This window comes from Artemia franciscana, chromosome 7 (genome assembly GCF_032884065.1).
Source record: "Artemia franciscana chromosome 7, ASM3288406v1, whole genome shotgun sequence".
In the NCBI taxonomy this organism is placed as follows: domain Eukaryota; kingdom Metazoa; phylum Arthropoda; class Branchiopoda; order Anostraca; family Artemiidae; genus Artemia; species Artemia franciscana.
The window spans coordinates 19,540,634-19,553,821 of NC_088869.1; the positions used below are offsets into that span (position 1 = coordinate 19,540,634).

Below are 13,188 nucleotides of genomic sequence, written 5' to 3' on the forward strand. Positions count from 1 at the left end.
CCATACTCTTCTAGGAACTCTTAAATTCAGGACTAAATTTCTCAGTCACACCCCTTTAGTGAATTTCAATTTGAAAAAGGTTTGAATAAAATCATTTAGAATTTAACAGTTGCTAAATTTAACAAGTCTGCATAATCCTACGCAGTTAGACTACGTGCATTTAGATAAGTGAAAGGTTACTTAACAAGTCAAGTAACCAGTTATTCTGACCCCTGAGTTTTTCAACAGTCTGCATAGTCCAACGCGGTTGGACTACGTGCATTTAGATAAAAAAATGTTACTCAACAAGTTAAGTAACCAGTTATTCTGACCTATGGGTTTTTCTCAAAACCAAAAGAGAAATCCTTGCCAGCTTTTGGATGCGAGACTAGTCACATGATTAAATATTACCAATAGTAGTGGAGGTCAACTTCCGCAGGTCACCAAGCCTGTCCGGCAAGTGAGCGCGTTGGATATATGAGCCCAACACAAGGGCAAATAGTTAGTCTTAAGGAAGGATTCGAATTGTCAAGATCAATTTTGCTCATGTTCACCTTTTCATGCAATAAGTCATTGAAGCTGTTTTGTCAATAGTTGTATATTGTAAGTAAATAAACCTTATTGTATTTAATCATCTTTTGTCTATGTATTAGGGCATCAGGTACAGTTCCTCTAGCTTTCAGGTACGGTCCCAAGGGAATCTATACTTGTTTCAGGAGACCTCAAACAATACTGAGATGTTTCTGTCTCCCAGGTTACCGGGGATTATATACGAAGCCTTTTTATTTTATTAATAATTTAGCTCCCACATCCACATCAAGCTATTAAGACTTAGAAAAGTCCCAAGCAACTCAACGCAAACCCCATTTAAGATAAAAGCACAACTCAAACTAATTATTTAACAAAACCACCCCGTAACATTTTTTTTTTTTTTTTTTTTTTTTTTTTTTTTTTTTTTTTTTTTTTAAGCTCAAATATATATTCAACGACTGAAAAAAAGAGAATCAACTCTGCAGTGGTATAAAAAGGAGAATAAAATTAAGACAAAGTAAAAAGATCAATTCACAGAAAACTGAGTTCCCGCTATCACAAATTATACATTTGGCAATCATAAAAATATCTCAGTAATTTCTAATAGGGTCAGACTAGATTAAACGATTGAGTCCTTCGCAACACTGGTTTTAGATGCAGACTTCTTCATGTCGGGTAAGCTTTCCACTGAATTTGATACTGGAACCTTCTTTTCGTTGTTTCCGTTTATCATTGGGGCAGTCTCTCTCTCTTCCAAAACATTTAGAAGAGGTGATTTGTCAGTACCATTATTTTCTTCAGATATTTTCTCATGATTTGACTTGCCACAAGTACGAGTACATATCCATGCGATAGCACCGACACGTTTCGTGAGACAGCAAGTAGTATCAACAATGATAAAAATGATGAGAACTGCAACGACAACAGCAAGTGCTACAATATTTGACCCACTCAAATAATCCATCGATTGTTGCTCAGTAGCCTCAATTGAACCACAATTCAATTCGTCGGATCCGTCGATACAATCCATCATCAAGTCACAGAGCCACTCCATCGGTATACAGTGGCCAGGCTCGTTAGGACACTGATATTCGTTCTTTTGACACCTCCGCGCTGAGCCAATTGCAAGACCAAACGCTAGAACAAAGAAAAGGAATTCAGAGTAGCGTGACATGATCTCTCAATTGAAAATGTAGCCTACTAGCAGCAAAATTGAGGGTCAATTAACGAGGACCAAAACTCAGATATCGATAAAGAGACCCAAGATACGATTGAGCCAATCAAGACACAACTGAGACAAAGAAAATTTTACGATGGACAATATGCGTTATTGAACGAATTGCCCACAGTATGGAATTTCTTCAAAGAACTATGGAATGGACCAAAACAAATTAACAGGGCTAAGAACAGACCAATACAAGAAAAAATAAATTTATCTGAAATAAAACCAACGAAGGTTGAAACGAGAGACATAACCAGTATTTCCCAATACACACAGCAAACCGCTACAATTGAAACCCAAGCAACAAGCATTGTATCTGACCTCGTAACGCGAACAAATAAAATACCAGAGATAATAAGAGGTATAGAAAATATTGAAGTGGGATTGAATTCCACTAATGGTACCAGCAAACCAAAATACAAGTTTAAATGTCAATATTTCTGTAGAATAATAAACGTCACAACGGAAGCTACCAAAATCAACACGACCGCCCATGTTCCACGTATTACTTCTTATACCGAAGAAAGCACAAACGGATTAATGGAGGTCCCCAAAAGCACCGAAAAAGAATACAAAACGACTACTTTCTGGAAATACGATACTCAGAACGAGGAAACCACAGCAGAAACTGATTTTACTCCAACAACAATCGAAACTGAACATACCCCAATAACAGAAGTGGAAGAAACATTCCCCTCGTCAAACCCCACGACCACTGACCCACAACCAATAGAGTTAGACACCTCAATATCAGAAATTACTACAAGTACTATCCCTGGTGTACTAATGCCAATTAAAAAAGATGAAATTTTAATAACAGTAAGGCAACCATGGCAATCGACTAGCTGGATTTGGACTTCGAAAAAAGGAAGAATACAAGTTAGATAGCAAATCCCTTTTGTCGAGACAGACTATGGTAGAACACGATGTGTGGATGGAGACAAAATATGTCAAGATGAAGGTCACTGGAGAGAATGTTGGACAATAGATGGTAAAAAAACTTGCGCGCGACTGGCCATGGCTGACGAACCAGCAAAGGATGAATTAGAACCCCTCCCGGAATTAACCATGGAGAATGCTCATAAAATCTCAACTCATCAGGCATTCCTTATCTTATATAGACAAAGGTTAGAGGCGTTATTTGAACTATTCAATACAGAAATACAAAAACTTAAACAAAGCACTATACGTATATTCGAAGTATTTTTCCGAAGAAGTAAATATAAACGATCAACAAGTCTAATCCCAATAGTAGGAGAGCTTGCTTCCCGATTATTCGGTTTGTCAACCGAAGAAGATTTGAATATACTAAGAGATAATGTTAAAAGACTCAACACAGCCATGAATACAACACTACATGTCCAAAAAATACAAGCAAGTATCGCCAATTATCAAAAAGACAAAATCGAGGCTATATCCAAAAAAATATCAAGAACAGTCAGCACAATGAACTATTTAAAAAATGAAGTAGACAGAGTAATCTCTGATTCCAGCCTAACAATGGTGTCACTAGACATTGTTATTATGTCTTTGTTGAACTTAGCCACTGATGTCAGTAAATTTGAGTTCGCGTTATTTGAGTTAACAGGAGGTACTCTTTCTTACGACTTAGTGGATCCCTCGGATCTTAAGAACATCCTAAACGAAATAAAGACTCACTTAACATTTGGTCTCCACTTACCAGTAGAACCAGAAGTAGCTAACTTGTTTTTATATTATACCAAACTAAAGGTGCATATTACCGAGATCAATGAGGAACTATTTGCTGTAGTCACAATTCCTTTGATTAATCAACAATCCATATACGACCTATACAAAATATCTACATTTCCAATCAACATTAAGGAGACAAACTCCTTCATGAGCATCATCCCAGAAGCGGAATATATGTTAATAGATCAAGATAGAAGAAAATACGCGTTAGCAAATACCGAAGAATTAAAAGAATGCGTGTCATTTAAAAATTTGGTCTGCCAACTTACATTACCTATATATAACGTAAAGATAGGATCATGCATGCTAGATCTATTCCTAAAGGAATCGCAGCAACAAAATATTCCTGATTCTTGTGAAGCCTTAATAGGAAATACCAAAAGAGAAACTTTCATTAATTTACGGAACGACTTATGGTTATTTACAGTACCTAAAAAGACGGTAGGAACTCTATCCTGCTATAACAATACAGAAAAAATTGACCCCAGCTATCGAACCGAAATATTATTACAGGATGTTGGGACTATTACAATCAAACAAGGTTGCAGACTTGTAACTAAAGAAACAACCGTCCAAACACCTCTAATCACAACCAGCACTAACGTCATGAGCCCAAAAATAATAAATTTTCAAGGAATAAACTTGTCCTTCACGATTCCGAATATAAATGATGAAGAATCTAAAACATCCATATGGCCAAAAATAGAAAAGATCAAAGGTACAATGCAATTAACAAAAATAAAGGAAGCGTTAGATATGCAAATACCCTTATTCACTAACGAAGACCAAAGATTGAAATACGTGGAGAGCCAATACGGTTTGTTCTCACCAAACTCATGGTATAATATTATAATCACAATATTCATGGTATTTCTTATTTCACTAACAATAAGAGCGCTACTAACAATTAACTATGGGAAAATACTGAAGAGAAAAAGGATAAATACTGATGCAATTGAGGCACAAGAGATGCATCAATTGAACCCTACTGCTCCTGATGATATTTAAGCCATTTTAACAGGGAGGATGTAAAAATCCGGGGAAATTAAGAGGTCTTTCTCCGTACGTAACATCCTTTCCCTACTGTAGAAATGTTGTTGGTGTATAACAGCTAAAAGGCTATGATACAACATACTGTATTACTTTTTGGCATATACATCAAAAATACTCTTGGCAGGAAATCTTTATGTAAATATAGACCTCTAACAAGCACGAAAAAATTCGTTCCTATCTTTTTATGTGCAAGAGATTTAAGAGGTCATCTCTTGTAATTTTCCTGATCTATTTCAAAAAAAAAAAAAAAAAAAAAAACGTTCCAAGGCGTGATAATTGAAAGGCTATGATGCAAAATGTATTACTTTTCGACTAATCACGCATTGAAGGTTCAAATTTTTTTCGATTAAAGTATGATCCAGAACATTAAGACCTCTATATAATCTTACATATATATATAACCCTCTTTAGTGAAGTGTTTTTATATTTACATGTAATCATAATAATATAGTAATAGTGTAATACCAATAAAACTATTTTAATTGCTATATGACAAATCATACCTCTCGTTACTTCAAATGTACCTGAAAACTATTAGAATTTAAAACTTCTTTTAAGAAATCGTACATTCGATTTCACTTTGAATGTTTGAAGAAAAAAAAAATAATATTACTGTTATGTAATTATGTGCTATTATTATGCAATTTAAAATAATGCTTTATCTTATCGTATCACTAGTACCATTTTATATGTTAACAACATGATTCTGCTTGGAAATTTTTATTACAGAATTTGGCATACTACTAACATTGGCCAACAAACGTCATGGTCAAAGACTACAAAACACCTATCATGATTTATCAACCACCGAAGAATGCCCGAGACACGTCTGATTCAACCGGAAAACTATCACCCATTTCTCATTTCTGACTGTACTATGTAGACTAGAGAAAACGAAACATCCAGCCAGCGGGTACGACAACATACCCACGCAAAAACACCATTAGTGAACCCAATTCAATATGGAAACCCTCACACACCTAATGAAGTTTTAGAACAGGAGATCCAAGTAAGGTGTTAGATAGTACTCCAGTCTATTGAATTAAATTAAGATAACGCCAAGGACAATTAAGATAACGCTTAAATGCAGAAGAGAGCGGGAGCAGGGCAGAAGAACTGTAGTACCGGCCGTACCTTGTACTTAAACTGCTGGGGATAGGTGATTCTGAGTCCCGCGCTTCCCATTTTGTAAAAGCGTAAAAACAAAATCTTTACTTTTGCTAAATGGTGATAAATTAGAAAATGACAATATATTTGTTCAATCAGTAAATAGGGCAAGGACACGAAAATTGTGATTGGTGTGAAACTAATATCCAGAACTAATAAGTGATGAACATTTAAAAAAGTGCCAAATAGTGAATTATAAATTTAAGTAAATAAAAGTGCCAGTGAAAATCTTTTTATATTACGTCGTGTATTTTTATTTTTATTGTTAAAATACCTGGGATCAATTAAAAATCAGATATAACAGTTAAAACTTCAAGTAAAAATGAACAATTGGAACCAGGTATTCGAGTGTAATAACAGTTAATGTCAAGTGTTGTGGTTAAATAATTTTTTTTAGTGCTAGGTGCAGGACATATATATATAAGGTGTAGGAAAATATTTCTTAAATTTTAATCATCATTTACAAGGTTATGGAATTATAATAAAATTTTTATAAACAATAAGGAATAAAATGCAATATCTAAAGAGAGAGATTAGACTGATTGATGGGGACATCAATATACAATGGGAAAGGGGATATGTAACATATAGACCAGCCCCCTCCCCTCTATAAAATTCAGGACCAAATCCCTCATTCACATCCCCTTAGGAATCCTCAAATATAGGACCAAATCTCTCATCCATACTCTTCTAGGAACTCTTAAATTCAGGACTAAATTTCTCAGTCACACCCCTTTAGTGAATTTCAATTTGAAAAAGGTTTGAATAAAATCATTTAGAATTTAACAGTTGCTAAATTTAACAAGTCTGCATAATCCTACGCAGTTAGACTACGTGCATTTAGATAAGTGAAAGGTTACTTAACAAGTCAAGTAACCAGTTATTCTGACCCCTGAGTTTTTCAACAGTCTGCATAGTCCAACGCGGTTGAACTACGTGCATTTAGATAAAAAAATGTTACTCAACAAGTTAAGTAACCAGTTATTCTGACCTATGGGTTTTTCTCAAAACCAAAAGAGAAATCCTTGCCAGCTTTTGGATGCGAGACTAGTCACATGATTAAATATTACCAATAGTAGTGGAGGTCAACTTCCGCAGGTCACCAAGCCTGTCCGGCAAGTGCGCGCGTTGGATATATGAGCCCAACACAAGGGCAAATAGTTAGTCTTAAGGAAGGATTCGAATTGTCAAGATCAATTTTGCTCATGTTCACCTTTTCATGCAATAAGTCATTGAAGCTGTTTTGTCAATAGTTGTATATTGTAAGTAAATAAACCTTATTGTATTTAATCATCTTTTGTCTATGTATTAGGGCATCAGGTACAGTTCCTCTAGCTTTCAGGTACGGTCCCAAGGGAATCTATACTTGTTTCAGGAGACCTCAAACAATACTGAGATGTTTCTGTCTCCCAGGTTACCGGGGATTATATACGAAGCCTTTTTATTTTATTAATAATTTAGCTCCCACATCCACATCAAGCTATTAAGACTTAGAAAAGTCCCAAGCAACTCAACGCAAACCCCATTTAAGATAAAAGCACAACTCAAACTAATTATTTAACAAAACCACCCCGTAACAAACAGGCAGCTCAGGTACCTGCACTTCCCACAATCAATAATGTATATAATAGTGTGCACTCATTGTTTGCTAACTGGAGGACAATAATGCTTCCTGTGGTTAGTTTTTCTTATGAAGAAGTCAAAGAGGGGAAAGGACTTGTTGATAGTCTACGCACCTCTGTAATTTTCGGAACTGGATTTAAGCAGAATATCAGTTTTACAAGTTTTTACTGTTTTAACACATGGATTTTTAAAGGTCACACTCCTCTACAGGGAGAAGGAGTGGTTATAGATGCTTCAAAACACATTCAAATATAATTCTTTCTTGTGTAGACCTATACCTAGAAGGTTTATTTTTGTAACTTAACCCCTTTCCAAGATAGCAAAAGTAGATAAGCTAGAACACCATCTAATCTTAGTAGCTCTACTCCTTATTCTACCTCCAATTTTTTGGCAAAACTAAAATTGTACCAAGGAAATACATTGATACTAAATTAGGCCTATTACATTATATATTGATTTCTTTATTGATAAACTTTTCAAATGCCATGTTACGCCTAGTGTTTTGCTAATATACTAGGCTATTAGCTATATTGTTTCTAATTTTGTCCTAAATAGCCTTGCCTAATATTTTGGTAAAATTGTATTCAATCACAGATGAAGGGGGCTTAGGTTCTAGACTGCATAAAAACTTCTTAAACAAAGTACCTGGCCCATGATCTGTAACTAGATTTGACAAGATTAATAGAAGAAATATTTCATAAGGACTATAAATTGAACCATCAAGGATTAGCATGCATTTTATGGGTAATGTTTATTCTATCAAAAAGTAGAATAAATATTGTATCTATTCTTATTCCCTTAGTAGAGCAGTACTTCTAGACTTTAACTAGCTTTTGTGTTACTGGGCAACAATAGACAGTTTTTCTCAGGCTCTTAGCTTTTGATTGCTAACACTAAATTTAATTAATCTTATATATTTGGAATCAGCTTAAAAAGCCAATTCTTTGGACGTTTCTATTGTTTTCAAAATTGTGTGTTTTAGAGTATCGGTTACTGCTTGGCGGAATCAATCCTTATTTGCATTTCGTTACCACGAACTGTTTGATAAATGGAGGGCATTTTATAAGTCTTGTAACGTTTGCTTGGTGACTAAAATCAAAGAATTTAATATGTTTCTAGTAACCAAAAAATTCGATTCTTTAAAGTATATTTTGATATCAATTTAAAAGGAATCAGACATTTTTTTTCTTTTTTAACCTCTCGTCTTGCAATAGTCGTCGTGTTTAACTAACGTTGTACTTAAGCTGGACTAATTTCAGTTAACAAACGTCTTTTAGGTAAACAAGTCTTTTAACAAATCTCTTCAAAAATTTTCTAGGTAACAAATCTTTTTGTTTGTCTTTTGCACTCCTATTTCTATTTCCCAACGTACAAGTCAATGATCTTAACCGGAAAGTTTTGAAAGCTTAATTCCCGTCTTCATTTGATGTTTTGCGGGCAAAGCACTATAGAAATTGGCAAAACGGAGAAAGAATTGTCTCTTGAAGTACGTAAATTAGTTTTTTAGCGTTATCATAGCTTTCCCTTTGTCTGTCCCTTTTTATTCAAATGAAAGCAGAGTTTAAGGCTTCTTGAGCAGTGACGGGTTTGTGATAATTCACTTTAATATAGTCAAGACGATCAAAGAAACTAATCAGATGGAAAAATCTGTTTACTGGTTTCAAGAAGGGCTTATTTTTGTAAGTAAAGTATACACTATTCTTGTCCTTTCCGGTTATGTAATAGAATAACAAAGATTGTATGTCTTACAAATATTTCTTTATTTGAAGTACTTGCAATTTATCTAACAAAAAGAAAACTATAATGAAACTATATTTGTGATGCTTATTCTAAATACAATGTTACCTCAGTTTCTATATTAATTTCCCTCGTTTCATGTTATTAAATTATTCAATTACTGATAAAAGATCACATTTAGTATGTGACTAAACAAGAAAACGTTGTCGCACTTTGACAAAATTGTTTTCAAAAGTCAATTTTTCTAAATGTAATTTTACCTTAGTCAACTGCTTAAAAAACGAGGAAAAAGAGCATAAATTACTTAGTGTATATGCAGGTTCTTTGTTTACATTTGCTTTGTGTAAACTCTTTTGAAAAGTAAAGAAATGAAAAAAAAAAAAAATTCGAGCCCTATATACCTTTGCTATATACAAGTGAATCCTTTAGATGGCGTGGGTTGGCAAAAATATGAAAAAGCGTTTAGAGACCACTCATTTTTAGAGAAAGGTTCTTCAAATCAATACGGGGGAAGGTCCCATACTTATATACACACACGGCATATTATATGCACATACGGTATGATTGCACTTCAAAGTAATGATGAACGTGGTGTAGACAAAGAGGGGAGCTAAAGCACTGTCGTAACAGCACTGAGGTATGACTAACTTAGATGATGACTATGTATCGGTTTCTAACTCTAAACCAATTCCCAGGTGCCTACTCTATTTTAACTTTCATAGACGGAAGGAAATAGATACTTGGAAGAATTTAGTTTTTTTTATAATGTTATAATGCACAAGATTGGATGGAAAGAGCATATTTTTGGAAATATGGAAAAAAACTAGATACCACGATAATGACCGTATTGCACCAACATAAAAAAATTGTGGTTATGCAACATAAAGCATGGATTGTCAGATCTACGGGAAGCTGGTTGTGACTTCAACTAAGATGATGTAGGCTATCTTATGGGATCAATCCATGTTGTCTTTGATTGTATTTGATATCAGAGAGAACCTGTTTGAATCCTAATTGGAAGTAAAAAGTTTCATATCTGCTTTCGAAACCCAAATTATTGCAATCGAAGAAGAAGTCTGCGCATGAAGGTAGATGACCTCGTACAGCAGGGAATAAATATTCAAGATTTTTCTCGTCTTCATTATGCATTATTTGTAGGCTATTGAATGACAATTAAACAGCTGGTACCAGTTGTCTGTGAAATATGTTTACCGTATTTTTTTTCTTTTTCCAAACTTTTCCATAGGTTATTAAGACATGGGTAAAAAAAAATATTTTTTCTTTTAGTGCAAAATGAAATTTCAACACACACACTTCTATTTCTCTTCTGGGGGTGGGAATTCAGACGGATCTAAGACAAGGATTCTTCCCTACCTTGTATATAAGTATGAATAGAAAACCAATGCTTTACTTCGGTTCGAGTTCCAAATATGTATTACTATGTAATATTTATACGTATAATTCAAACTTTCCTCCTCCTCCAAAAAAAGCAACAAAAATACCATTAATCCAACCGTGCAAGCTGAATCTTCTCTAGGTAAGAAGGCACAAATGTTACACAGCGTAGATATTAAAATACAGGCGTAATAAGATCATAAGTATTTGTAGTAAATATTAGTGCTTCAGTATTTGTCAAGTAACGACAACCCCCCCCCCCACGCACACACACTTTTATGCTCAACAATAATTTGTTTTCCTTTCTAGGTCAGTGCTCCTAGCCTGGTAAGTGCTCCATTTTTCTCGTTCTTTTCTTTTCTTCTTTTTCTTAATTTCTTTCCTTATTTAATAATACATATGTTGAAGGGTTTGATGTACTCCAAAGAAATGAAAGTTTAAAGAGGGTTAAGTATAAGTTTTTGCTTTTGCTTTTATAGTTTTAGACTCCGTATTTAATCTAACCTAAATCTTAAATATCATGAACTGGACAAAATTGAGTGACGGGATCGACTTAATGCTCTTCTTCTTCCAAAGTAATTTAAGACTTTTTCCGGCAGTCTCGATCCTCATCTTGGGTATTTTAAGAAAAAACAAATTAGACACATTAAAAAATCCCTTTTAGACTTCAGAAAAGTCCTAAAAAAGTCGTTTTAGCAAAAGTTAGATCGCCGATCAAAAACCTGTTTCCACTAACACTGTACTTGCCTGACTTTGATTGAGAAAGCCGTACTAAAGACGAGGCTTAGGCAAGTTCATATTGGTCTTTAAGAAAATTTAAAGTAAAATCCTTCTTCCAGCTGTGAGGGTATAGATCTCAAACTATGGATGCATACATTAGTGTGTATGATTACAAGACTATGTATAATAGTATATGTAATGAATGCAATACATACATATTGAATACAAGATATGGGTATTTTGTCCTTTTGCAGTAAATTTTAGTTGTAGTCGCACAAGCACATGTTTCACAGGGAATGTAGAACTATTTGACTCTCTTATTGTCTCATATATAAACGTTTATCCCAAAGAGTACGGGTAACTTACAAATTAGGAGCTGGCATTCGTACCGACATATGTCCCTCAACACAATCCAGCGTTCGGCAGAACCTGACATTTGTTTTCAGAGTAATAATAAGAATAATTAATTAAATAGTGTCGTTAGTAAAAGATATTGACATAGCGTAGCAGTATTTCAGTAGTAGTGTAAGACGGCTAAAGGAATCTGATCTTAATGCCAAATGTTGTCAAATACTAAACGACTTTAAGCTTTTTTTTTTACCGACACTTTACACCATTTTTTATTCTTATAAGATTCATATAAGATATCGAATCATTTATTACATTCTTTGTGTTTCTATTACAATCTGTGTGTAATTGTGCTCACCCATTTCTCCAATTTTTATTCATGTATCTGTTTTTCGTACGGCGCTCAACAGTAACGCCATAAATCCCTCAGTGACAGTCCTTCAATATCACCCTTCAGTGGCAGCCCTGTAGTACCAGAACAAAAGGACACCCCAAAAACCCTACGACACAGTTAAACAACAAGTTAAAAAAAAAATTCCGATAAGGCTGGCCATCTTTTGATAAAATATGAAAGTACTACACAGATAAGCAAATTCATGTTTATTTATTGATAACTATGCCACAAAAGCAGTAACTAGATAATCATACAAAGTTAAAAAAGAACATAAAAATTGGAATGATGATCTAATGTTCCCGTGTTCCTAGTCAGTGAATAATTGATTTCTACTTTAAAGCGCACAAGCTAGGTATGAAACTTCCAGCATCGCCACACACCCAGAAATTTGAATCAAAGATGAGGGGGTCTCCAAATAAATTCTGCAAGATATTTCCCCTAAAAAGTACCGAGGGAAAAAGGTGTGGAGAGATGGCTAGAGGGGATACAAAAGTATTCAAATAAAAGCTGCATATTTATGGACAGAGTCTGGTTATTTTCCAATATCTACAAGAATAAAAAGTTTTAAGCATGATATGGTATTTATCTAATTGGAAGTATTTCATAGCTGCTTACTGAGAAGTAGGAAGTTATAATTTTCAATTTCATAGAAAGACTGAATAACAAAACACTGTTACTACAAATGTTTCTGTTATTAGGAAACCAAAGACATTAGAAATAAGATATGGATCAGGCTCAAGAACGTCTCCAGGATTTTTTTTTTATGTGGGGAGTGGTCATTCTTTTGGGAAAGGGGTGACTACAAAAAATACGGATGAAAAATTTGTTTACATGCATTTTTTTTTACATTGGTACGAGTTGGACATTACTTCGGGCACGAGGGAGGGATGGTAAAAACCGGTACCCCCCCCCTGGATACTGCATTGGTAGCCTGACTCAGGCTACCAAATTCTTCGCAAAACCATAATTTTAAATTTGATTTCAAATATACTCTCACATATTTTTTTCATAGTTTTTAAATTGCTATATTAATTCTACTAGCATGAAAAAGCAAGTAAAATTGCTTTTGTTATTGCTATTGTTAAAAATCTGATAAATTTTCAACAGGCGGCAGTCCCAAAATAAAAAGGTATTTATTCATTTCTGTACGTGACTTTCGATGAAGCTAATGGCGCGATTTCTTCCTCTTACGAGTGAAAATTCAGAAAAAGGAAGGTGATATCTTTCAATCTAAAAAATCTACACATAAAGCCGTTTGTTTCGTTTACGTAGACATAGCTAAAGTGAAATAAAAGTTAAAATGAAA

General features: G+C 34.3%; 2 protein-coding genes across 4 annotated transcripts in view; one reads left to right on the forward strand and one right to left on the reverse strand.

Moving 5' to 3' along the window:
• Window positions 1-1,000: 1,000 nt before the first annotated feature.
• Window positions 1,001-11,462, reverse strand: LOC136028954 (fasciclin-2-like). Its single transcript, XM_065706952.1, has 2 exons — window positions 11,356-11,462; window positions 1,001-1,647 (listed from the first exon to the last, which is right to left on the reverse strand). The coding sequence occupies exon 2, from the start codon at window positions 1,562-1,564 to the stop codon at window positions 1,130-1,132; it is 435 nt and encodes a 144-aa protein (XP_065563024.1). The 5' UTR covers window positions 1,565-1,647; window positions 11,356-11,462; the 3' UTR covers window positions 1,001-1,129.
• LOC136028948 (uncharacterized) overlaps window positions 1,645-13,188 on the forward strand; it is a 48,902-nt gene continuing 37,358 nt past the window's right edge. Inside the window, exons 1-3 of one of the 3 annotated variants that reach the window (XM_065706945.1) lie at window positions 1,645-6,927; window positions 8,607-8,774; window positions 10,730-10,747. In XM_065706945.1, the coding sequence (XP_065563017.1) occupies window positions 2,750-4,453 (1,704 nt within the window). In that variant the 5' untranslated portion in view covers window positions 1,645-2,749 and the 3' untranslated portion in view covers window positions 4,454-6,927; window positions 8,607-8,774; window positions 10,730-10,747. The remainder of the gene's footprint in view (window positions 6,928-8,606; window positions 8,775-10,729; window positions 10,748-13,188) is intronic. The other 2 variants (XM_065706944.1, XM_065706946.1) reach the window with 2 other exon arrangements.